Source organism: Mytilus trossulus, chromosome 5, assembly GCF_036588685.1.
Source record: "Mytilus trossulus isolate FHL-02 chromosome 5, PNRI_Mtr1.1.1.hap1, whole genome shotgun sequence".
NCBI classification, from domain to species: domain Eukaryota; kingdom Metazoa; phylum Mollusca; class Bivalvia; order Mytilida; family Mytilidae; genus Mytilus; species Mytilus trossulus.
This window is the reverse complement of record NC_086377.1, coordinates 61,410,465-61,436,542: the sequence shown is the minus strand read 5'-3', so window position 1 is coordinate 61,436,542 and position 26,078 is coordinate 61,410,465. Positions and strand designations below refer to the sequence as shown.

At 31.8% G+C, this 26,078-nt stretch overlaps 2 protein-coding genes across 6 annotated transcripts in view; both read right to left on the bottom strand.

The window, feature by feature from the left end:
- Nucleotides 1–263: 263 nt before the first annotated feature.
- On the bottom strand, nt 264–3,117 carry LOC134719015 (E3 ubiquitin/ISG15 ligase TRIM25-like). Of its 3 annotated transcripts, none has more exons than XM_063581926.1 (2): nt 3,085–3,117; nt 264–2,281 (listed from the first exon to the last, which is right to left on the bottom strand). In XM_063581926.1, exon 2 carries the CDS (start codon nt 2,269–2,271, stop codon nt 1,333–1,335), a length of 939 nt encoding a protein of 312 aa, XP_063437996.1. In that variant the 5' UTR covers nt 2,272–2,281; nt 3,085–3,117; the 3' UTR covers nt 264–1,332. The 3 variants fall into 3 exon arrangements, with proteins under 3 accessions (XP_063437996.1, XP_063437994.1, XP_063437995.1); XM_063581924.1 differs by lacking the exon at nt 3,085–3,117 and adding an exon at nt 2,954–3,063 and having other exon boundaries at nt 265–2,281; XM_063581925.1 differs by lacking the exon at nt 3,085–3,117 and adding an exon at nt 2,963–3,051 and having other exon boundaries at nt 265–2,281.
- Nucleotides 3,118–9,699: 6,582 nt separating this feature from the next.
- Nucleotides 9,700–26,078, bottom strand: part of LOC134719014 (uncharacterized) — a 42,795-nt gene continuing 26,416 nt past the window's right edge. For all 3 annotated transcript variants that reach the window (XM_063581922.1, XM_063581923.1, XM_063581921.1), the window contains exons 5-11: nt 25,443–25,568; nt 23,041–23,175; nt 21,627–21,756; nt 14,552–14,679; nt 14,077–14,154; nt 12,156–12,326; nt 9,700–11,483 (exon numbers count right to left, since the gene is read on the bottom strand). In XM_063581922.1, coding sequence (XP_063437992.1) covers nt 10,953–11,483; nt 12,156–12,326; nt 14,077–14,154; nt 14,552–14,679; nt 21,627–21,756; nt 23,041–23,175; nt 25,443–25,568 — 1,299 coding nt within the window. In that variant the 3' untranslated portion in view covers nt 9,700–10,952. The remainder of the gene's footprint in view (nt 11,484–12,155; nt 12,327–14,076; nt 14,155–14,551; nt 14,680–21,626; nt 21,757–23,040; nt 23,176–25,442; nt 25,569–26,078) is intronic.

The window sequence follows — 26,078 nt, the reverse complement described above, 5'->3', positions numbered from 1 at the left end:
GGGGGGCTAGGATGAAATTTGAAAAAAATAGGCAGGACAGGAGTTTTGAGTAAAAAAAAAAGGCAGGATAAGACACTTGCAAAATAAAAAAGTCAGGACGACAATTTAGGTACAAAAAAGTCAGGATAAACTAAAAAAAAAAAGGCAGGACCGAACAGAGTGAAAAATAAAAAGGCAGGACAGAGATTACAGCTAAAAAAAAATGCAGGACAAAATTTTTCATCCTAGCCCCCCATAAAAATCAAATGGTAGCTCCCTAAGGAATGACTATCACATTTTTTTGTCTATTCAAACCCATACAATGTGGTTTATTTATTCATTATTTATTTCACTTTCCTTTTTTCATCCTACATAAGAAATAAATAACAACCATAAAAATACTTTAAGACATATCTGTGACGTCAATATTAAATACAACAATGTTCCATATTACAGAATCCTAAAAAAAACGAAGCAAACCTATGTGTCGTTAGTGTCAAGCAATTGTATGAAATACACAAATTATACACAGCGTTTGAAAATACCATTGAAAGTAATGTAATAAAAGCCAATAGCAAGTGGTTAGGTGTCCGTTTGGTCAATTATTCAAAAGGCAGCAAAGGACTAACATTTCTGTATTAAATTTAAATTACCTTTGTTACTAAGAAGCTTTAAAAATATTTACGGAAAGTGATGACACAAACGTTACAGCGATTTTTATGAGTGATCTCCCGTAATATCCTAAAAGCTTGAAAGACCTTGATATAAGAAAAACTGATAAAGCGTGCACTTAATAGTTCCTGATCTTTAATTGGAGTCCTATCTTTCAATGGTATTTTTATTCTGGTTGTACTCAGATTTAACGACAAGATTTACTCCAGATAAGAATTACATCATACTTTATAAATCATACTTTAGATATAAGTCTTACAGTAACTATCTACGAATAGAAATTCTCACCGCCATGTTTTATCCAACAAATATGTGCTTTAAGAAGGAAAAAATAGATAAATCGCTTATTTCCAATCCTTGTCGATACATTTTTTATACAATAAAGTTAGATTGCTGAACGACGAAACTCATTCAGTTACCAGTGCGTTCCCTTTATCTAACGTGTCAAACCTTAGTTTTGAACTAAAGAAACATAACAAAAAGTCTCCTCTAACCGCTCCGGAAATAATCTTTGTAAAGCTGGATTTATGACAGAGAAAACAAGACGAAAACCATACGTCACTTCCGATTAAAACGACCAAAACAGTTTATCCTACATTACTTACAAACTATTGTTATCAAAACAATGCAAACAAATCAGATACGGAAAGTATAACTTATTCTTATTTCAAACGTAACTCGTCAATTGTCATTTAGATCCCACCATGAAATCGACTTGAATCTGTCCAGGTTGGAATTTTGTGGCGTGACCTTCAGCGTACATCTCGTTGTTTTTGTTGTGATACGTCCTAAAACCGTGACATTATTCTTGATGGCTTCAAGAGCTGAGAACGAATGGAAATGCACAAACATGTCCAGGCTGTCGAGACTACCATTTTCTTTTAAAGCTTTCAAGTACTCTTGCTCGTTTTTGACATCGAATTCCATTCCCCTGATACCAAGAAAATTCTGAAGGTCAGATGCATACCTTTTCATGGCGTTGATATTTCGGATTTTCTTTTGAACTTTTTCTCTCCGTTCGTCAATATCGTCAATTACTCTTTGGATCCTTGATTTCATTTCCCTTTGTTTTGTTGCCATTTCGTCAAGAAATTGGCTTTCCATTCGATCAAGATGGTCGTTAATGGCACGCTTCATTTCTCGGAGTTCGTTTTGGTATCGGGTCGCCTGATCATCTAGGGTTAATATGTTATCCGTTCTATCTTTCCGAACGCGGTCGATGGTTTGCAGAACGTTTTTCAGACCCCTTTCTATAGTTATGCACTCGTTTGAAGATTTCGAATCTTTAATTAAATCGCTGATTTGTTTTAAATCGCGACATTCCTTGTGGCGATCTTTTATGCAAATGATACAGCATGGTTTACCATGGCGATCGCAAAAATATTCAAACTTCTCTTCATGATCATCACATCGATTTTTAATAGCAAGAACAGATGGGGCGAGTCGTTGGTAGTCGCTTATATAAACTGTTTTGTGGTTTCTGGACATTTTCATCAGGCCGTGATATTGTTTGCATTCGGAACATAGCGCTTCCTCGCATTCGGAGCACCAGACGACAGCAGTATTGTATACACGTCGGAGTTGGCAAACATTGCAGCGTTGTTCTCGCGGACTGTTCATATCACCAACGCTAAAAATAAAAAAACAGAAACGGATGTTCATCTTTTTAAAATTATTACATACATGTAGAGAATTGTAATGGAATTAAAATCTTGAAGCGTTGTATAGTCATCTGTCTTTTGTCGAAGACCGTAGACTGACCTATAGATGACTTTTCGTTATTTGTGTCTCTCGTTTAGCTTTTGTCATTAAATCAATTGATTAAAATAGAGGATACAATCTTTTTAGACTGTAATTACAATCAATCTCTAATCTAACATGAATCTTTTCTCAAGAAGCAAATCTGAAATGGGGAGCGAAAATTAATGAAAAGACTGCATTATTTTTTCCAAAAGACGGAAAAAATTTAGAAATAAACTAGAAAAACTTTATACTAAGGTATACGTTGTGTTGATGGATTCTTATCATATCTACATTTTTATTAAATTTATTAAGTAAAATAAAATTCACAATATCAAATACATAAGAACATTGTGTAACACCTCTGAAATCAACCTTTCTCAATCGAGTTATGAATTTCGAACAGCGGTATACTAATGTTGCCTTTATTTAACACCTCTTAACGCGTAATGAAACTCTGTGATTCTTTAAAACCATAAAAAGAGAGTATTTTTTTTTTAAATTTTGACCGCAACCAGAATAGTAATATATCTTAAAAGATGACATTATAAAATAACGGTACCTTCCGCACCTCCTTAACTGGTCCATAATTTGCGTGGCTCCAATTGAGCTACTTCTTTATGTAATGCACAAGTCCTGTGCCGATTATGTTCTACTGCTTATATAAAATATAAAATTTATAACAATACTTACAAAAATCGCAGGATCAGATCATACTACGAAGTTATAATTCCAAAAATTATTGATGACGTTTACAAAATGAATTTGAAACAATTGCCAAAATTTTACAATTAATATTAAGATATGTTAAAATTGATGAATACGAACTTTTATTCAAAATTTGACCTATGTTGGGATTCGCGCCAAAACTTGTATAACGTCTGCCAAGTGACGACTTATGACAATTGCATAAATAGATAATGGCGGACTGATTGATTTAAATATTTTGTTGATCATTGTTAAATATTCATTCATCATTCGCCAAATTTTACGATATAAATCAATAACCGAAATACATGTAGTAGTAATTTATGATTGCAATTTTAAAGAAGAAAAATTGCAGTGCAAATTTTAGTTTTGAAAAACCCGAAGATTTTATAATTCTTTATATTTTTTAATTTACTCAGTAGGATGTGGTTGTCGCTCGTGTATAACGTTCTCAAATCAAATCAAAGAAACCATAATAAACTTTTAGATCTAATTTCAATAATTAGTGATTGATTATACTGGTTGCTTTAGATCCAATGACAAATATTTCAAAATTATGCATGTTTGGACGAACTAAAATTAACAATATATACAATAGATTAGTCCAGGGATAATAAAGATAGGAAGATATGGAATGAGTGCCAATGAAATAACTCTCCATTCAAGTCACAATTTGAAGTAAACAAGTATATGACAAGGTGCGGTCTTCAACACAGAGGCTCACACTGAAAACCAAGGTATAAAGGGCCAAAGAGAAATCTAGTGTAAAACCATTTAAACGGGAAAACCAACGGTCGAATCTATATAAAAAAATTAGAAACGAGAAACCCTTATGAACCACATGAACAAACGACAACTACTGAACATCAAATTCCTGACTTAGAACAGGTGGAAACAATTGCAGCGGGATTAAACGTTTTAATGTATCCAAACCTTGTCCCTTGTGTAAAACACAAAGAGTAACATCGCAACATAGAAAGACACACTGTAACATATCAATTGGAATGGCTTAACTCAATCAAAAAAAGTAGTAACACAGATGAACATACACTGAACGAATAAATTTGATATATGATACAATGTAAATACAAAGTTAATGAAAATAAGAAATGAATAAAAATAAACTGTTATCACAGAGATATGTCTCGCCTTTTTGTAATTTTGATTATGCAAATGTTGAAATAAGTGGTGAATTGGAAGTCAAGATTTTATCCGCTATCATACGTACCCTCCTTTTCCATTTGCAGTAGAACCTGTCGCCATTTGAACAGGTCAACCCCACTTCCAAGTACCTACCTAGATTTACAGTTAATTCATTTTTATGCATGAAATATTAGCCACTGGACTTGAAGCAAAAATCAATCAATATAGTTTAAGGTAATTTTACAATATTCCAAAAATAAAAGAAGAGAATGCTGGATAGTATTATAAACCTGGTCAATAAAAGTTTTTTCATCTAAATACATTAACTGTTTCTACGTGTCCAAACGATATCGAACAAAAACTTATCATATCATAAGGAACATGTGTACTAAGTTTCAAGTTAATTGGACTTCAACTTCATCAAAAACTACCTTGACAAATAAACTTTAACCTGAAGTGGGACGAACGGACGTACGATATGACGAACGAACAAACGGACGAACGGACGTGCATACCAGAAAACATAATGCCCCTCTACTATCGTAGGTGGGGCATAACAAATACTTCTAAACAATTAATCAAAAATCAATCTTCAAAGATACAGGTTCATGATTGATTGTTCTTTGTTTAAATATCCAGTGGCAAATATTTCATTTATATTCAGGACGAGCAACTGAACATTTATACAATAGATTCTGCTAGATATAGAGCCGAATGACGTGGTATTTGAATTTCCTCTTCAATACAATTAAATACAATAGTATGTTGGATTAGAGCAGATATTTTACCTGGCAACAGGCAACCAACAGAACTTCAATAAGTTGTTGCAAGAGTTCTTTAACGAACAGATAGCATACGTAGAACCATTGTCAAGTATGCGGGAAAGATGAATAGACGGTGGCTAAAATGCAAAACAAAACCATGTGTTTCAACACTGTTGATAGCTTCTTTTTTATTCGTATTGTAATGCGTTTACTTTTCTACATTGGCTACAGGTATAAGGGGAGGGTTGAGATCTCAAAAAACATGTTTAACCCCACCGCATGTTTGCGCCTGTCCCAAGTCAGGAGCCTCTGGCCTTTGTTAGTCTTGTATGATTTTTAATTTTAGTTTCCTGTGTATAATTTGCAGTTAAGTATGACGCCCAATATTACTGAACTAGTACATATATTTGTTTAGGGGCCAGCTGAAGTTTCTCGCTGCATTGAAGACCTATTGGTGACCTTCTGCTGTTGTCTGTTCTATGGTAAGGTTGTTGTCTCTATGACACATTCCCCATTTCCATTCTCAATTTTATTCTATCTTCTTATGTTTTTATTTCGTTCAATGATTTTACAGAAGGTCGTATATCGGTTAAGTAAACTGATCCTACCTTAAAATGATCTGTAGATTTATAAGAGATATTTCACAATATAATTAATAAGTTACATATTATTTACCTTGTAATCTTCTACCTTTAAAGTAATATTATATACACCATATTAGCTTGAACAATGACCCATGCCAAAAATCGACAAATTTAGGTTGAATCTGGTGCTCTCAGTCTAAAAGCAGGTACGGAATCTGCGGAATAGCGTCACGTGATGATGCCAGTTGATATTAAAGCCAATAACTTATTCCCCGACCGTGCAAGGGCTGTATAGCCAGTCAAGGTCGTTGAACATTTCCATCATTATACCTTATTCACTTATTTGAGGGTGTAAATGAGGGTCTGCATGAGGGTCCTTATTTCTTTATTCTGTAACTTTTTAGACAATTTTTCTGTATTTTTTACCTTGTGTGCACGCTTTGCCAATTATTCTCTAATCTATAAATTAACCTCACTCAGACCGTATTACACAAACAAGAGTACTAACGCGTAAACATGTTATTTTGCAAAACAGACATGTCTTAATTACATTTAATCATACCAGTTTATTTTTACGACCGGTGAGGGGTAGCATAATGATTTGCCATAATTTTTCATCCGTCTCTACAAAATGGATAATATCGTTGGTACAAAATGGTAAATGTTGGATACGAAACGGCAAATTTGGGTACGAAATGAAAGTGGTACGAAATGACTTGCTTCCGTCTGTCCATATTATTTGTGAACACAAAATCCGTGTTGACAGGCTAGTTTTCACAAAAGATGAACATCCAAGCCATCAGCATACTGTTGACAACAATGTTAAACATCAGGATTAGCCCATCTGTTTTTTGGAATGATTCCTGTTCTAAGAAAGGAATATTTTTTCCACTCGTTGTGTTGTTTGAAAACGTTTGATTTTGCCAGTTTTTATTGACTAAATTAATGATACTCTTAATGAAAAAATAGTTCTGCAGCTACGGCATCTATCTAGTGTCAGAAAATAAAAAAATATAGTACCTGATAAATGTAAAACCTCCAAAGCACTTTTCTGGATATGTGTTAAGGTGGTACCTAACACTACAGGGAGATAACTCTGTGAAATCCGCAGAACGTTTTAATGACGTTGTGTTCATAAGGGAATATTAAGCTTCTCAATGATCAAAATAAGTGTTTGTCAAACTGCTATATAACCAGTGTAATTTTTCTGATAAAACGGTTGGTTCAAATTTTTTGAAATTTTTATATTTTTGTCAAAGGGGCAAAGTAAATACTTTGTCAAAATTTTAAGAAAATTAAACGAGCCAATTTAATTTAAGTTAAAGTGTTAGGTACCACCTTAATAGTGATTAAGATTAAAAAAAAAACAATGTGTAACTTGACTGCTGTAATCCAATATTTGAAATTTTTACCTATTATGTCTGTTTGTTTTGCTTACACACTGTTATCAATATAAAGGAATTCTAGAAGAAAAAATTAAATACAAAAATTCTGAACTCCGAGGAAAGTTTTAAATGGAAAGTTCCTAATCAAATGGCAAAATCAAAAGCTCGAATACATCAAACGAATGGACAACAACTGTTATATTCCTGACTTGGTACAAGCATTTTCTTGGTTGGTTAAATCTGCGTTTATGGCTTTTCAAACTTCTCACTTATATCACTGTCATTCAAATGAGAGGTTTAGATAGCTATTAAAACAAGATTAATCAACTATTGTGAACATAAGGAAATGCTTGTACCAAGTCAGGAATATGACAGTGTTTCCACCGTGTGCTGTGTTTGAGCCCTTGATTTTTGTCATTTAAGGAGGTAGACCTAGGTCAAGGGAAATAACTCTTACAATCATCAGTACGTTTGTTTCAACCATTTTCATAAATATATTCTAAGCTTCTATGTTACATAGATTATTTTCAATCTATTTTAGGTAAATGCTTAAAATACGTTGATGAAACTTGACTTTTACAAACACATAACTGATTTAAAGAGTTATCTCCCTGAACCAAGGTCTAACACCTTAAAAAAGAACTTTTCGTTTTGAATATTACTTTGAGTTCAGTAATTGTGCTATTTAACTTTCCACCAGGAACGCTAAAAACCAAACATTTATCATATACAACTTTAACAAAACTTTATTTAATTCAACAATTAAGCAAACATTTATAACAGTAAACATGCATTGTATTGTTATATTTACATTTAAAATACTCCCAAGTATACACTCTCACACACTCTTATCCACACAGACGCGTGTGCGCAATCTTTAAAGTTAAAAATAAAACAGAAATCAAACTTTTATTAGAACGATATAAAGGGGATCACGTTTATTTGACAAATCAAGCAAGAGATGTTAACTGTTTCAAACAAATTAAAAGGCATGTGAGACTTAATTTTCTTAAAATACATTCGTATTACGTTTATTATAAGGAAGAAGGTATGCTTGGCCACTTTTTGGCACCTTGAATTCCAAACAAGAAACTAAATAATTTCATCATTTGGCTGTTCATGTGATAGTAGTCTGTTGTACAGATATATTTGGACTGTTGGACAGCAGAATTTTTTTTTTCAATTTTGACTTACATATGAGCAAGAGTACCTAAAAATATAGTTGGCAACAAATGTATTTTAAAAATATATTAATTAATGCATGAGAAATATCTTTTGTTTAAAGCTCTTGCTAATATATTTTTGGAACAAAAAACTAAGTATGAAAAAGGCAATTTCAATTATATTTCAATTCTATTTCAAATTCGTAAATCTCATACTGTTTCTGCACTTTCAGATTAAAACATATCGTTCATTTATTAATATATTTAGCATAAATAATATTCAAAGGCTTGAAAAGGTGTTTTGTTTTTAGCAATTTCAGGGTTCAAAAATATTTTCCTTTCTCTGTCGATTCAAACAAAGAAATGCGCACGCATGTCATTGTCTCATTTAACTACAATTAAAGCACTATGTTATCTTTAAACAAATTAAAAATACTGTATCCTTCTTTTAATTAAAGCTACAATTATGATTGTCTTACCAAAGCAACATTGGATTGAAAAACTCTCTTTGTGAAATATATATTTTTAAATATAAAAATATAACAAATATTACAAATATGAAAACAACATAGAAGTATAAATTGGCTACAAAAGTTACGTCATGTCACGTGCACAATATCACAGTCATGATGACATGGTCGATTGTTTTTGATTGTTTTGGAATGCTGCTCACCTCTTAAAAATGCAGGATTTCTTTTACGATGGATACTTTTACTTGGATAAAATATTGTTAAACTTAAAATAATACATCAGTCCTAGTAGGACGATTTGAGAGTGGGACTAATATTCTCTTAATATATATGAATAGAATACAACATTTAAAGTACAACAGTACCGTCCTTTTATAATTGCACAACACAATTTTGTAAATATTAACCAAAGTAATCATTCAACGACACGCGAGTTCAGATCCAAGACGGAAAAGACTGGATTATCGTAAAACACTTGATTTCATTTAAATTTTCTAAATCGCGAGTGATTCTGAACAATAACATTAACGGTACCAATTTTTTTGCACCAGATGCGCATTTCAACAATACATGTCTCTTCAGTGATGCTCGTGGCCAAAATATTTGAAATCCAAAGCTTATATAAAAGATGAAGAGCTGTACTTAAATTTGATAGAATCTATATAGCCATTCTTTAAGTGTTGCAGTTTTAAAAAAACACGACGACAAACGTCATATGAAGGCATCCCACATGTCGCTACTGCTTCGATTTCAGGGGACACAGTTACGAATTCTATCTTTTCAAACACACTTATTGTTTAACAATGTTTTAATAAAATTTACAATGATCCATCTAGTAACGATATGATATAACAAACAAAAAAATAATAATATTATACAACTCTATTTAAAATCGATAAATATATGAGGGTGTGGATTTGGTTTTCAAAATAGCGAATAATGTTCAAAAAGTCCAGAATAAAGGACAAAAAATAGAATAGAGAAAAATGTGGTGTTTAAAATATAAAAAATAGCGATAATCGACAAAATAAATAATGATTTTGAAAATTAAAAAAATAAAGAAATGAAGGACCCCTCGCCCCCCCCCCCCCCCCCCCCCAATCCAGACCCTCATATATATAAATTTCAAATTCAGCACCAATCGAGATAGCGACTTTTTATGCCTATATTCTCCCTAAAATATGTTAATACTTTTTTACACATACTTCCAGGTAACAATGCTTTACATATTTTATACAGCGTTAAACTAATAAACAATGTATCTTCATTCGATTAAAAGGGCAATAACCCTTAATAGCCCTTTATCTATATCACGAGAAGGGTCAAAATCAGATTTTTGAAATGTTACATAATTTGAGTCAATGTGACTGAAATACAGATCCAGTGTCCAAGCATATGAAAACGTCATGTGCTACTTTCTGTTTAAACAACTATCGGGATGCTCTGGCTTTGTCGGATAAATGCATACCGACAAAAATGTGAAGTTTGGTATTTCATTCGCTCATGTAAATATTATTGGGACAGATAGCAACACGGAGTGTTGACAGATCCTTGTACGCTATGACGCAGAATCGCTTTTTGATCAGATTAGATTGTAGTATATCAGAGTCTATTTCGAAAATTAAATGGGTTATTTTGTCCCATGAACTTGGACTGTTCCTTTTATTCATGCGACACGCTGAATGGGATTTTTGTTCACCCAAATAACATACCAAAAGTAGAATATTTTACATGGAATGTCGAAAATGTTACATTTTATGTAATGTCTAAAACACTTCATTGTATGTAATGGTCTATGTTACGTCTAAAATGTAACATTCTATGTTTCTATATACATAATGTTACATTTAATGTTAATATGTCTAAAATGGTACATGGAGTGAATATTTAATGTAATGTCTAAAATGTTACAGTTCATGATATGTCTAAAATGATACATTTTATGTTTTGTCTAAAATGATACATTTTATGTTATGTCTAAAATGTTACATTTTATGTTATGTCTAAAATGTTACATTTTACGTTTTGATGATGTTAAAATGATACATAAAATACACTAATGGGGATGAGTATAAATTAAAATCCTGAACGGCTTCTTTAAAAACATTAATGTTTCAAGAGTTTTGAGATTCTCCGATGATCCACAATACTAAATATATAAATTAAACAGATTCACCTGTGATCATAATCTCTCTTTTCCTTACATTGTATTACAATACATTACTAATTCTTAACATGAAAGTTTGACCTAAAGCACAGAATATATTTCTTATCACAGATTTTCCAACAGTCTTTGATGCAATATTCTGCTAAACTACCTAAATCAAATCGTAGTTAGGACAATTCATACATTTTTGTTGTCAAATCCATTAACGTTTATTCGTGACACGTGCGGCGGAACCTGTGACTGAATTAATTTGTTTTGTGATCCAGCAGCACTTATCGTTGACGCTGACATCGACGGGTTCAAAGTTATTTCGGAATCTGTTTCCGATTTCTCCTTTTTCTCTGCCTTTTTCCATTTATTTCTGCACTTGGCAAACAATGTTTTCAAACACCCTGTGTTGTTCTCGGGACCAAGCATTCCCATTAAAAGGGTAAACAAACCGAGAGAGAAAAACAAAGAAAACCCAATTGTGCAGAATAAAAATATCCCAAACTGTAGAAAAAATTGAACCATTGCAAAAAACATAAAACACGACGCTCCCAAAGTTGTACATGCACCTGAAAACACGGATGTTGCCATTTCTTCCAGCATGTCACGTGTTCTATTTAATCTATCCTTGTGTAGTGATAAGTGATATCCTTCCGCCAAATGCACAACATAATCCACAGCTAACCCGACGACAATACACATGTTCAACGAAACTAATAACTGAAATGAATTTAAAAAAATGTAAAGTAAAATTCAAAGTACTAGTAGGGTTAAACAATAATTGATAACAAATTCTATGCAAAATTTCATTCTAGCTAACGGCTTCTAAGAAAACGGCAAAATCGGTTTATTCCTATGTGATACAAAGAAATTAAAACAAAGTAATCCCCTTTTTTAATAACTTTTTTTCATTTACACTGTGTCATAGATCAAGGGTATGTGTTCATTGTATGTTCACTTGTTTTTGTTAATATGTCTTGATCGAGTTTAGCCTTTCTTTTAAATATTTTATTGTGTGTCTTTCTATGGTGTGATGTTACATTATTACTTCAGGGTGAAGATTGGCACATATTATAACGTTTTTAAACCCGCTGCATTTGTGTGCACCTGTTTCAAGTAAAAAACCTGATGTTAAGTGGTTATCGTTTGTTGATGTGGTTTATTATTTCTCGTTTTTTATATAGATAAGACCGTTGGTTTTTATGTTTGAATTGTTTTTGCAGTAGTCCTTTTGGCGACCGTTAATAGCTAGCTGTTCTATTCTGTGTTGAACGCCGTAATTTGACCTATTACGGTTTACTTTTTACAAATTGTGACTTGGATTGAGAGATTTCTCATTGGGACCCATATCTCATTCTCTTGTATCTTTGAAAACTTATATATACAACTTACTCCAAGTTTCCAACCAGCAAGGGGAATCACTCCTATTACACAAATTGTTGTACAGCAAATTGACATTGTTGCAAAAAATCCGATTATCACATTCATGGTTGTCAAGGTCAGGATAGGAAAGGCCAAGGTCACACCTATGATGATTCCTTGTACTGCGTTGTCCGCTAAACTCTACAAAAAAAGACAGACCAAAGTTACACCAAAACATGTTTATAAAGGAAATAAAGGAAAAGTGTTCAATTCAAATTAAAAAAAAATAGTAAAGGAATAACATTTTAAAGTAAAAACTTGTCCAGTAGATTTTACTGCTGCTAAGTGATGTTAAATTTAGAAACATGTGGATAGAAAAATTATTAAGATTGTCTCTTATTTGGCATATTGGTTCCTTAAACGAATTCATTCGTTCTGTTTCCGATTTGATAGGTAAACTAAATTATTACATTAGTTGCAATAAATTACATTGATTTCCCAGTTAGATAAAAACCGATAATTCCACATGTGAAATATCCACTAAACTGTTATTTCTCTCTCTGGCGTCATACAACAATAGGCGTTGTCAAGACGTGTATAACGGCGAACCAAAACAAATTGTGAATGCGTAGAGAAAAGATATAGTTCCTTACTTGTTTTAAATTAACTTCTTTAAAATAAGCCATTTGTCAATGTAATAAAAAGAATAACTAATATAAGAATTCCAATATCGAAAAATATTCAACTCGTGACAGAACAACAATGATTATTAACTCATGCACTACGCGCATTCGTGAATTAATGTGTTGTTCGGTCAGTCGTTGAATATTTTTTTCTATTTGAATTCTTCGATTAGTTATTCTTTAAATAAACACAACCATGTTTATTCCCGTCCACATTATCTAAGTGTCTGTCATAACTCAGTAGTCAGGAGCCTGCGATTTTAGTTGGTTGCTGACTTTCATAATTGTATATCACTTTTAATTTTAGCATAGATCAGTTTGTTAGGTTTCTCGTTTGGATTGTTTTTACTTTTTGCCATGCTGGGACATTTAAGAATTTATTGTATACGATCTGCGTTTCCTTATTGTTCAATGACCACGGCAGGAGATGGTTTTATCTTTAGCTCAGTAGTCCTCACTTCTTTGATGACACGAATTATAATTAATATGATCACAAAAAACTAGAAATTAACCGCATATAACTTTTCGATATACTAAATGTACACCTGTCCTAAGTCAGGAATCTGTTGTACAGTAGTTGTCGTTTGTTTATGTAATTCATACGTGTTTCTCGGTTTCTCGGTTAAACTTTTTTATATAGATTAGACCGTTGGTTTTCCGTTTGAATAATTTTACACTTGTAATTTTGGGGCCCTTTATAGCTTGTTGTTCGGTGTGAGCCAAGGCTCCGTGTTGAAGGCCGTACATTGACCTATATTGGTTTACTTTTTAAAATAGTTATTTGGATGGAGAGTTGTCTCATTGGCACTAACACCACATCTTCCTATATCTAAGGATATATACCCCAGGAAAAGACTACCATATAGCTGCATTCGGCAAAACCTTCCAGATCTGTGGGTCATCAATTCTCTTTGACTTCGTACATAATTTGGCCTTTTCAATTTTTTGATTGACGTCACTGATAAGTCAGTGTTGTAGGCATAAAACCCTTCTGGCATACACAATTTAACATGGTACCAATAACGAGCTTATTTAGGGAGCTACCATTTGATTTTTATGGGGGGGCTAGGATGAAAAATTGTGTCCTGACTTTTTTTTTATTTTACAATTGTCATCCTGTCTTTTTTTTTTTGCCAAGGTACTCATCCTGCCTTTTTTTTTTACTCAAAATCCTGTCCTGCCTTTTTTTTCAAATTTCATCCTAGCCCCCCCCCCCCCCCCCCCCCCCCCCCATAAAAATCAAATGGTAGCTCCCTTAGCGTACTCACCTTCTGTACATAAAACCAGTGCCATGTTTGGAATGTAAGTTGGAATCCGCCTTTTAGACCAGTCGGCATCTTTGAGATCTGTGACCATAAACAAATAATTTTAGGATTATACTTCAGAACTGTGTAATAGAAATATAACCTGAAATTGTTCTTAGGGCATTCTGAATTCATGTTATTAAAAAATACTACAAGTAAACGTCATTTTATGGCGATCAAATTGTTACTAGATATTTTAATGTATCTTTTACTGTGAAGTTGAAATATAATCTGAATACTGTTCTTGATGTATTCTTAATGTATGCTTTTTCGAAAAGTCTACCAGTAAAAGTCATTTTATTGCGATCAGATTGTTACTTGATATTTTAATGGAACTTTTTAAATTATGATGAAAGCTTATCATTCATATTCATATCTTCAAAGTATGGGGCAGATGTTCTTTTCTGTTAACATTAAAGGAAGTAGAATTACATCTCACCTGATCATTTATGAATGTTTCCCATAATTCCACTAACGGTATTCCAGTAGCATATCCGGTTGTTTTCCGGTTGATAGTGGTATTGATCTCTACGGCTATGTACTTAAATTGTGTTCCATAATATATTGCTGTAATAAGATGCATATTATTGTCAGCTTGAGAGAAATTTTATCCTGATGTACTAAAAGAAATCTGTATAAGGAAGTGAGCACATAAATGGGTCACCGAACGGTTTTTGAAAATGAACAAAACCATACCGTATTGTCAGCTATAAGAGGCCTCTACATAACAAAATATTTAAATTTCTCATACCAAGTCAGGAAAATGGCTATTGTTATCTTATAGTTCGTTTCTGTGTGTGTTGTATTGTCGTTTTGAGTTTTTGTTGCATTTTAATGTTTCTGTTGTTTCGTTGTGTTCCTCTTATATTTGATGTGTTTTAGTTTGTAACCCGAATTTGTTTTCTTCCAATCGATTTATGACTTCCGAGAAGCGGTATACTACTGTTGCCTTTATTAAATAAGAAAACCCTACAGCCTAAATAATGACCAAAAAAAATAAAACATATAAAAGACAATGTATGCGTAATTTTTCATGAATGAACTTAATGAGCACTTAAAAATGTGCCAACTTGTTGCATACCTGTGTTGATCCTTTCTCATCAATATTCACTAAACTCATTATTTAAAAAAGAACTAATCAACTCTTTATCAATTCAATGAATAGGAAGAACTTTTCAATTCAACGCTTCATCAGAAACGCTTATTTTAAAATGTCAAATACTATCACTGAACCGATCAGTTGGAGACCTATATGACCAAAATAATATAAAAAATAACCAAATCCCGCTAAGGTCAAATTTTCCGGATGGAGGAGAAACCAAAGTTGAACAATTCATAAAACATTTATTGCAGATCATGTCGGTAACAAAGTTCTGTCTAGGGAGGCGATGATACCAATTTGAACTATTGACTTCCACTTGATATAATAAACAAGAATTAACTGAACAGAATACTGTTACGAAGTCGCCCAAACAAAGCTTCCATAATTCGCCATTCCTATGGTCCCATATTCATTTGATTTGTTTAATTGACCCATAAAAGAATATACATGATTTAGGGGTTGGGATCTTGACCGTTTAAAAGTTTTCAAAATAGAGGGGGTAGGTGACCCAAAGGGACTTCCTTTTTATTTCCTTTGATTTGTTTTATTGTCCCATACAAGAAAATATATGGTTTAGGGGTGGGGATCTCGACCGTTTACAAAATAATAGCAAATTCTAAAATTGAACAAGGTGGGGTGACCCCCTAGGGACTTTCCTGTTATTTTATTTGATTTGTTTTATTGTGCCAAACAAGAATATATATGGTTTAGGGGTTGGGATCTTGACCTTTTACAAGCTTTCAAACAAGAAAGAGGGATTGGGGTGATCCCCGAGGGACTTCCCTTTTATTTCATTTGATTTGTTTTATTGTCCCATACAAGAAAAAATATGGTTTATGGATGGGGGTCTCGACCGTTTACAAAATAAAAGCACATTATAAAATTGAACAGGGTGGGGTGACCCCCTAGGGACTTTAATTTTATTTCATTTGATTTGTTTTATTGTCCTATACAAGAATATATTTGGTTTTGGGTCGGGATCTTGACCGTTTACAAGATAATAGCATATTCTCAAATTGAAGGGTGGGGTGATCCAAGGGACTCCCCCTATATTTTATGTTATTTGTTTTATAATTTACTGTTTTAAACCAAAACGCATCCAATAAAAACACATTATTCTATTGACATTTCAAATATATATCCACCTCATATAAATCAAATTATTGTAGAAATACACCTGGAATTCTTCGAAACCAATTGATAACCATTGACAAACCCTTGATAAATAATGAAATAAAAGGGTGAGTTGAAATTGGTTTTGCGATCTATTCAACTGTATTTTAAGCCCCGTAGAACTCAACAACGTCTTTAAGATTTACTGTTCTTAACCAAACGGAAATCTGCATGCATTTTCAAGTGTTGATTTTAGAGACCAAAATAGTATCACAGGTACTTTCATTGTAAATGTATAGGAATTTGGGATGTTTAATAAACCCATCATAGATTATACTAGGATACAATATTTGCAAAAACAATAGCTCATAAATTAAAGTTTATCGATGTCCTACCCATGTAAATCCATGAAAGTATTTCGTTTAAGGACTTTGTTTTAATTCATAACAGATTCCTGGAAAAGTTAGAAGATATTGTACAAGAAAAATTTGTAAGGGTTCCGCGGAACCCAGTGTCTCGCCTACTTTTGCTGTAAATCCCAGGCTCAACAAAAATGAGGAAAAAAATCAATAGAAATATTCCTTTTGATACAATCTTCTGATTGTAAGAAGCTTCTGTAAAAGTTTGGTTAAAATCCAGGATAGTTTATGAATCTAATAAATGTTTAAAAACAACTGCAGACTGTGTATGTATGTATGGTTAACTGGAAGAAAATGTAAGTCCGTTTAAAAGTAAAATACGGAAAACATGGATTTATTATTTTACAAAATTTACTTCTGGATACTATTTTATGATCATTATTAAGCTTCTGTCCAAGTTTGGTACAAACCCAGATAGTTTAAGAAAGTTATTAAAATTTTAAAAACTTTAACCACAGAGTGAATGTAATGTTTCCCCGCAGAAAAACTAAGTCCATTCAAAAGTAAAATATGGAAAAAATGGATTTATTTTTTTACAAAATTTACGTCTGGATACTATCTTATGATCATAAACAAGCTTCTGTCCAAGTTTGGTAGAAATCATGTATAGTTTAAGAAAGTTTTAAAATTTTAAAAACTTTAACCACAGAGTGAATGTAATGTTTCCCCGCAGAAAAACTAAGTCCATTCAAAAGTAAAATATGGAAAAAATGGATTTATTTTTTTACAAAATTTACGTCTGGATACTATCTTATGATCATAAACAAGCTTCTGTCCAAGTTTGGTAGAAATCATGTATAGTTTCAGAAAGTTATTAAAATTTCAAAAACTTTAACCACAGAGTGAATATTTGTGGACGCCGCCGACGACGACACCGACGACGACGGAATGTAGGATCGCTTAGTCTCGCTTTTTCGACTAAAGTCGAAGGCTCGACAAAAATGGGTAAATAAACCTGTGCAGCTAAATGTCATTTAAATTTACGGTTTTAAACCAGGCGGACACATATGTTTCAAGTGTTATTACAAATTTATGTAAAGTTGAAGTATAATTTTACTCGAAAAAAAGATAATTAACCCCCGTAGAACTATACATCTTTAAGATTTATTGTTTTAAACCCACCCGGACACATCTTTCAAGTGCTATTTCAATTGATTTGACTGTACTTGTAAATGTTAATGACGACATATTACCACAGTTACTGACATAGGGGAAAAGGATATATCAACATATATATTGGGTCATAAACTTAAGTTTACTGATTTTCAACCCTAGGGACTTTTTTTTATTTATAACATATTCTTGGAAAACTTAGAACATTATTTTGAAACATTTGATGTACAAGAAAAATGAATGAAAACTAAAACACACCAATTGATCCCCATTTCAAGCCGATGATATATACTGAGGAAGAAATTTCACAATAGAATTTTACAGTCCCTTTGTTTTAAGTTTATTAAATAAATTGGTATTGACTTTGAATGTTACGTATTTTTTGTTTCGCTAAGCGCTTTTCAAAACAATTTCTCCTCGATCACATAAATAGTCATTATAGAACTACACTATTGAAATTGTTTTGAAACTAATTGAATACAAATAACATACTGTTGATTAATATTCAAATATAAGGTTGATTGATACTAGATTATTTTCTTATCTCGGTGATTTCATTGTTTTTAAAGATTTACTTTTTATACAAGGAAACAATTATATTTAAGTATAAGTATTTTAATCAATTTCACTATATTTAGAGAGTAATATAGCTAAATCGAAATGTGAGAGAAGTCCATGGACCAATACAAAATTAGGCAAGACGTAACAAACCATTATAAATCAAACGATATCATGTTTTATGTCAGACCACAACCAAGTATGAACAGATTTTTGAACATACAATGTACGTAAAACGAATTATTTTAGAAATATACTGCTTGAATTCTCTGGAACCAATTGCGCAAAATATTAACAAACACGTGTTGTAAATAATCAAACAAAATCCTGTTTTTCTATTTTTGAATCCATTATGTATTTACTGTTTTAAACTTGGATATATCAATGTTTTAAGTGGTTTTTGAAATTGGTTAGATTACTTTTGATTTACAAAATGAAAGCATGTTTTAAATTGGCTTCTTTGATAATTATTTCAACCCAATTTATGTCTTTAAGATGTATTATTTATAATGCGTACACATCCCATAAAACACATTAGTTTATTTACATCTTAAACATGTTTCTGTCACATTTAAAGTAAATTATTCAAGATAATGTATATACAAACCATTGACAAACAGTTAATTAATAATCAAATGAACTGATTTGCTGAAATGGGTTATAATTCTTATCAAATGCACTTGTTTACCCCGTAGATATCAACCGTGTTTGTAAGATTTACTGTTTTATACCCATCGGACTACATATATATATATACTAGTATATATTATATGTTTTGAGTGTTATTTCAATTGATTTGAACGTTATTACAAAGTAAGTTTTTAAAATGTTTACCACATTACTAACATATAGGAGAGTTCGTAATGTTTTAACCTAACTTGGTCCTAAACTGAAGTTATCAATGATAAATCTCGTAAGTCGTCGGTCTTTTTATAATTTATAAAAAGAATCTTTGGGAAACATAGACGATTATTTTCAATCATTTGATGCTACTGTATACTTGTTCAAGAGTAATGGATGTTTACAACTTCGTCTTGTCGATAGGAATGTCATCATAGTATTTCATATTCTCTCTTTAAAGCATATCTTTAGAAATTGGCGTTTTGTGTACTCATCAAAGCATTTTCTCCTCACATAACAAGCGGGAGAATTGTATTTGGAAGTCAGGATTGGGTTTTTATTTTTTATTTTTTTTCGGGACTTGCATGAATGATTAAATTTTACTCTTTTTTTCGGGAACGCGGGATAATATCCCACTCCTATCTCCCTTCCACTGAAAAGGCAATATAGAAGCACACTGCACGGATACTTTTGGAACTAACTGTGAACCATTAACAACCACTTTATTTAAAGTCAAATAAAAATTGGTAATGAGTGGGTTTTATTTCAAAATTAGTTTTCAAACCACGAGATATAACTCCCTCCAAGATTAACTGTTTTAAAGTCGGAAACACATATGCTTTTAGTATTATTTAAATCATTTTCACTGTAATTATGGAGACTTAGGACAAAATCGAAATTTTATAGAAATCAGGAGGCCAAACAATAATTGAGACAAGTCATAACACACCATGAAAAAGTAGAAGATATCATGCTTATGCTAGACGGCAAACAAGGACAAAATCTTTATTTCTCATCAAATAATTTTAAGACACAACTAAGAAAGTTATTTTAGGAATATACTACCGCAATTGACAAACACCACTTGATAACAATTCAAACAAGTGCTTGGTGGAATTAGATTTGTTTTAGATTTATTTTTAACCCATTATATTGTGTTTTAAGATTTACTGTTTTAAACCCAAATATATCAATATTTAAAGTGTTATTGCAGCTATATAGTTCCACTTGATTTATATAAAAAAAATATAAGTTCAAATTTGCTTTTTCGGAATTTATTTTTAACCTCGTAAATATGAATGTAGTCAAGTTTTACTGCTTGAAACTAATCTAAGAACAAACCATATTATTTCATTCACATGTAAAATAAGTTTCCTCTTTATATGCAGAAAATTAATTCGTGTTTCTTTGTCCAATATGTTTTATGTTTTTGTATTGTAGTCCTCTAATGTTATGTTGTCATTTTAATGTTATATTTAACATTGCCATTAAAGCGGGAGGTTTGGCATGCCACAAAACCAGGTTCAACCCACCATTTTATTCTTTTTAAAAAAAATGTCCTGTACCAAGTCAGGAATATGGCCATTGTTATTTTATAGTTCGTTTCTGTGTGTGTTACATTTTGACGTTGTGTTTCTGTTGTGTCGTTTGTTTCCTCTTATATTTGAGTGTGAATTCACATTACTATAAGACGTGTCACGGTTCTTTTCATCCCAAATGCATGTATTTAGATTTGATGTTATATTTTGTCAAATGCTTAGTCCGTTTCTGTGTGTGTGTTACATTTGAATGTTGTGTCGTTGTGCTGCTCTTGAAATTTAATGCGTTTCTCTTAGTTTTAGTTTGTAACGGCGATTTGGTTTTTTTTTCTATCGATATATGATTTTCGAACAGCGGTATACTACTGTTGCCTTTATTGCAGAAATAAACTGCTGGAATTCTTTGAAACCAATTGAGAACCATTGACAAGCAATTGGGTTTCATTTTAAATATATGTTTGACCCATATAATCACGGTATTTTATATTTACTGTTTTGAACCCGGATATATCTATTTTTCAAGTGTTATTACACTTGATTTGATTAAACTTGTTATTTAAGAGACTAAAAGATTACCAAAGCTACTCATATAGCGACAAAAATCATGCTTGTCCTAAAGCGATCTTGTCATGAGAGACTGAATGTTATTTGTTATTTATTCTTACACTGTGAAAACTATTTTCTTTATTCTCTATTCTTTGTAATCCTTATTCTCTATTGTTTATATCTAAGCACCTAATAATCCTAGATTCTTTATATTTTGGCCTATTTTTCGCTGTTCTTTACATTTTTGCCCTTATTATGCACTTTATGGCTATTACTTTCTATTCCTTTAACCCTTTTCTGAGACATTAAATGATATGTATCTTACTTTGACACTGGAGAACAAAAGTTTATTTCTGCGTTCATCGTTGTTACATTTATTTTGAGTCATTCAGGGCTGCGTCTGACGTAAATACAAAATTTAATTCCTGGTATCTATGATGAGTTTATTTACACGTGACCCCGTTTAATAAATTTAATAACAGTAAGTATAAAAGAAGCGCTTACAAGAATCTGACAGAAGCTGTTTTGTAAATCCACTTGTATTTTTATATTCACCAATCAGGGCATCGTGATGTCCAAAATCAGCCGTGTAATTTTTCTGAAACTCGTTATAAAGCCAGTATCCAACAGGTATCTACAATAGAGAATATACATTTGCATATTAAAAGCTTACATTTTGTTTACAAATATTTAAATTTTTATTTATTTTAGAAATTAACTTTCGTCAACAAAAGATTAGAACGTGATATCATTGTTTGAATTAGGACGTTATAAAAAAAATTCAAAGAAAACACAGACTGCAAAGTTTGTAAAATTTTAGATGATGAGGAACACTTTTTCCTTCATTGCCAAATTAACAGTAATGTAAGACATTCCCTTATAAATGCAATTTAAACCCATTATCCTAATTTTAACCTTGACTCAAACTCTAAACTTAAAACTATTCTAGATCCCAATAAAGATATTTTGTCTAGTGTTGTAGACTATATAAAGCAATCTATGGAATTGCGAAAATAAGGTCCACATTGGTCAATTATTATATACATCTATATATATAGATATATGTTATTAATATCAACTTCACTTTTTAAAAACATTTATCATGTATAGATATGTTTCTTGTCACTTGTGTATACAATGTACTATGTTTGCATCTTAACCCGTCAGGGTTTCATGTGTTTTGCAATAAAGATATTATTGTTTTAAAATTATTTAATTTCATTTGGGGTGACTTATAGATCCATTGGGTCGGTTGTATTAATATTTATCATATATTATATGTTTATAATTTATACATCTTTACACATGTCACTATAATAAATAATTTACTTACTTACTTATTTACTTACTTACTTTAAAAATACATGTACTTACTACATAGTTATTTTATAAATTATGTGACCTAAGATGGTTTGGTCTATTCGTTTACATGTACCAGCCAGGCGGGAGAACTGGGTAGATAAATGATCACATTAATCTGTGACGTTAGCGTGTGTTAAATTTCCTCCTTTATATCTAAACTTGCAAGGGTGTTCTTGATAAAATACATGGCATACATACAAACATGCATGGGTTCTGGTTTAACCAACATCTTGAATTTGCATCATAGATTTTAACGTGCTCACTGGTACCACTCATCAATTTGTGATGTAATCTCTAAATCAAGAGGGACGGACAGACAAACAGACAAGGCGGTTACAATTCAGCCCCACTTCTAGAGAGGGGTTCAATATATTTTTTTTGTACTTACTACTAAATAATCTTTAAAAGCTGTGGTAAAGGAGGATGTGTCGTAGTGTAATGATAGAGCATTCTTAAAGTTCATAGTCTTTGTATAGTCCCCGGGGTATCCTATACCAATGTCTGATTATGTGATAACTTGAACACCCCATGAGGGACCTTATATATTTGTACTTACTGCTAAATAGTCTTTGAAAGCTGTTGTAAAGGAGGATGTGTCGTAGTGAGATGGTAAGGCATTCGTAAAATTCATAGTCTTTGTATAGTCCCATGGTAGTGATAAGTCTCCTATACCAATGTCTGCTGATTTCGACTGAAAATAAATTCAAAGATGTAAATGCCATTTTATAATCAATAGTTTAATAGTGCCGACAATAAATGTATATTATAGATGGAAGCTTAACTATAAGTAAAAGATACCAAACTTCGAATTCGAAAATAAATTGACAACTTCATGACATAAAAACACAGTTATTAATCTCATTTATCATTTTTTGCTCTTTTCGACTTTAAACAAAGTAAATTTACAGATGTTACTGTCTGATTCACTTAAAATAATTTAAAGTTCAACACTAAATTTTCAATAGTTCAACACTAAAAAAACAAAAAAATCCAAATGGCAGATTAGCTAAATATTTTAAATAATTTAGATCTATCAGGGTAGTTTTAAGTCTTCTAGATGTAAATAAAAGACAAAATATAACTTTAACGATAGGACCTTGTCAGATTTATAATAGATATTCATTAGTTTGAATCCGCCAGGGTACTGACAAGTCTCAAACACCAATGTCTGTAGATAACGAGTATTAAAGACGAAATGAATTAGTAACTGTTACTACCAGTCTCATATTACATATATAATGAACATTCAATAATTCAAAAGAGTCAAAAACAAAAATCACAAATGATGAATTGACTTTGAATATAAAATATTTTGAATTTGTCAGGGTAGTCATAAGTTTCCTGTACCAATTTCATGTGATTTCGAAGATCAATTACTAAATTAAGAAGGATAGATACAACTTTTTCAGATTCACTATAAATATTCAATAATTTGCTCGTGCCATGCTAGTGACAAGTCTCAAATACCGATATTAGATTATTTCGACTAATGCCAAAATATAAATTCATAGACGTTACTTTGTCAATTGACAATAACTATTTGATAATTTGTATCTGTCAGGGTAGTCACAAGTCTCCTAAACCGCATTAAAGACAAAATATATTCATAGATGTAACTTTCTCATATCGACTTAAAATATTGAAATCTGTCAAAAAAGAAAAAAAGTCTAAACTAACGTATATTCATTACATAAAATTAAAGTATATTTATCGGTCAAATCTGGAAACAAATAATTTTAAATTCATAAATAAGGATTGATGATACAATAGTATCAGTGTGTTAGATTATATACGGTATAATGAAACGAGGGTCAATGTTCTCACTGAAACTTATGATGAATTATTTTCAGTATATAAAGGTTATTGAGTTTTTATCAATTTTCGTTTTATTTTTTCAATGTCAGAGGATCTCGATATTATACAAAAAGGTACCCCTATTTTTGACATTTTTACTTTTTGAGTATGTTTGTTTTGTTCATTCATCGTTGACAATGTAATGGAATTTGATGCGACTGTTATAAAAGTGAGAGGTTTAGCTAGCTATAAAACCAGGTTCAATCCACCATTTTCTACATTAGAAAATTCCTGTACCAAGTCAGGAATATGACAGTTGTTATCCATTCGTTTGATGTGTTCGGACTTTTGATTTTGCCTTTTGATTTTTGATTTTCCTTTTTGAATTTTCCTCTGAGTTTAGTATTTTTGTGTTTTTACTTTTATCCCTATTTTTGTACTCTTCTTGTCGTTCTCCATTTAGTTTGACCATTATTTTCTTTTCTTAATATATTTTGTTCAGTATTATTTCTTTTTCTATTTGGAGCAGCCCAAGAGCCCAGTGTGCTCTATTCTTTTTTATGCTTGTCCATTTTCTTAACTTTTTTAATTCTATACACCTTCTCCCGGACCTATTGTATATGATGGCGTTTGTTTTTGAAGCAGTTCAGTGTTTATGTTGTTTCTTTGTTTTCTTCTTTTTTTTGGTTTGTGATCAGCATTTGTCTTCGCTTAAACAATTTTTGACTGTTGAACAGCGGTATAATACTGTTGCCTTTATTAATGATTGTCTATGAGACAAATACCGACTAGAGTCAAAATGACGTCGATTTTAGAAACCGGCTGTCATTCGAAGAGCACAATCCATACTGCATGGTCAGCCATATAGACCGTATAGCGGGTTATTTTCGCGGGTGTAACATTTTGCGATTTTCATTAAATAAGATATACGAAAATTAAAATATTTTGGCGGTTAGGATTCGGCAGATTCAACACTTTTATCATACCTTTGATTGTACACTTTTTAATTGGCGGATTTTATTTTGGCCATTTTGTTCCATCTAAGAAATAAGCGAAAATGAGTATCCCGCGAAGATAACCCGCTATACGGTACACCTCTTGACCTTTGTAAATTCCCCCCTCAATCAGGATAACCTCGAGATCATCCAAAGGTAATATACTTACTTGAAGAAATGTATCTAAATCCTTAGTAAAACACGCAATCTCTAGCTGTCCTGTGGAGGAATCTGTTCGTATCTTGTACTCCTGTATTTCTGCTGCTGTCATGTTATGCAGTCTGTTACAGAACGTCTATAAAATAACCAAACAAAATAAGCATTATACCGGCACACGTTAAAAAGAAATGATTTGCGTCATCATTATCTCTATCGCTCATTGTCTCTTACTTGTCTTTCTTTCTCTGTCATTCTATTTCTCTCTCCTTCTCTCTTTAACAAAATATGACAATACACTGCATCAGTTTAAACATAGTCAATATTTTGTCAGTTTATAATGTTTGTTTATGCTCAGAAAACTGATTTAAAATGACTGCTGATTAACCAATTGATTTTGAACTAAATCAATGTCATACACGTTATAGCGACGACATTACATAGCGAAAAGAGTATTTATAGTTCTAAAAAAGTGTGTTCGTTAAATCATATACCATCAATGCCTGTGTATAAACCAGTGGATCTAAATCAACGTCGTAAATACGTTATTGCATCCACATTAAATAAGAAAAGTATGTTTATAATTTTATTTTCAGTGGGGACACAGACTTGGGTTGTTTTGGTGGCGAATGGAAATTTTGATGTAATA

What these genes read in the sequence shown, in the direction of transcription:
- LOC134719015 (XM_063581924.1), bottom strand. Translation starts at nt 2,979, where the DNA reads ATGGACCAGTTAAGGAGGTGCGGAAG. An exon ending in CAGTTAAGGAGGTGCGGAAG is followed by an intron (nt 2,282 to 2,953) that starts GTACCGTTATTT and finishes TTTTATTTTTAG; the next exon opens with CGTTGGTGATATGAACAGTC.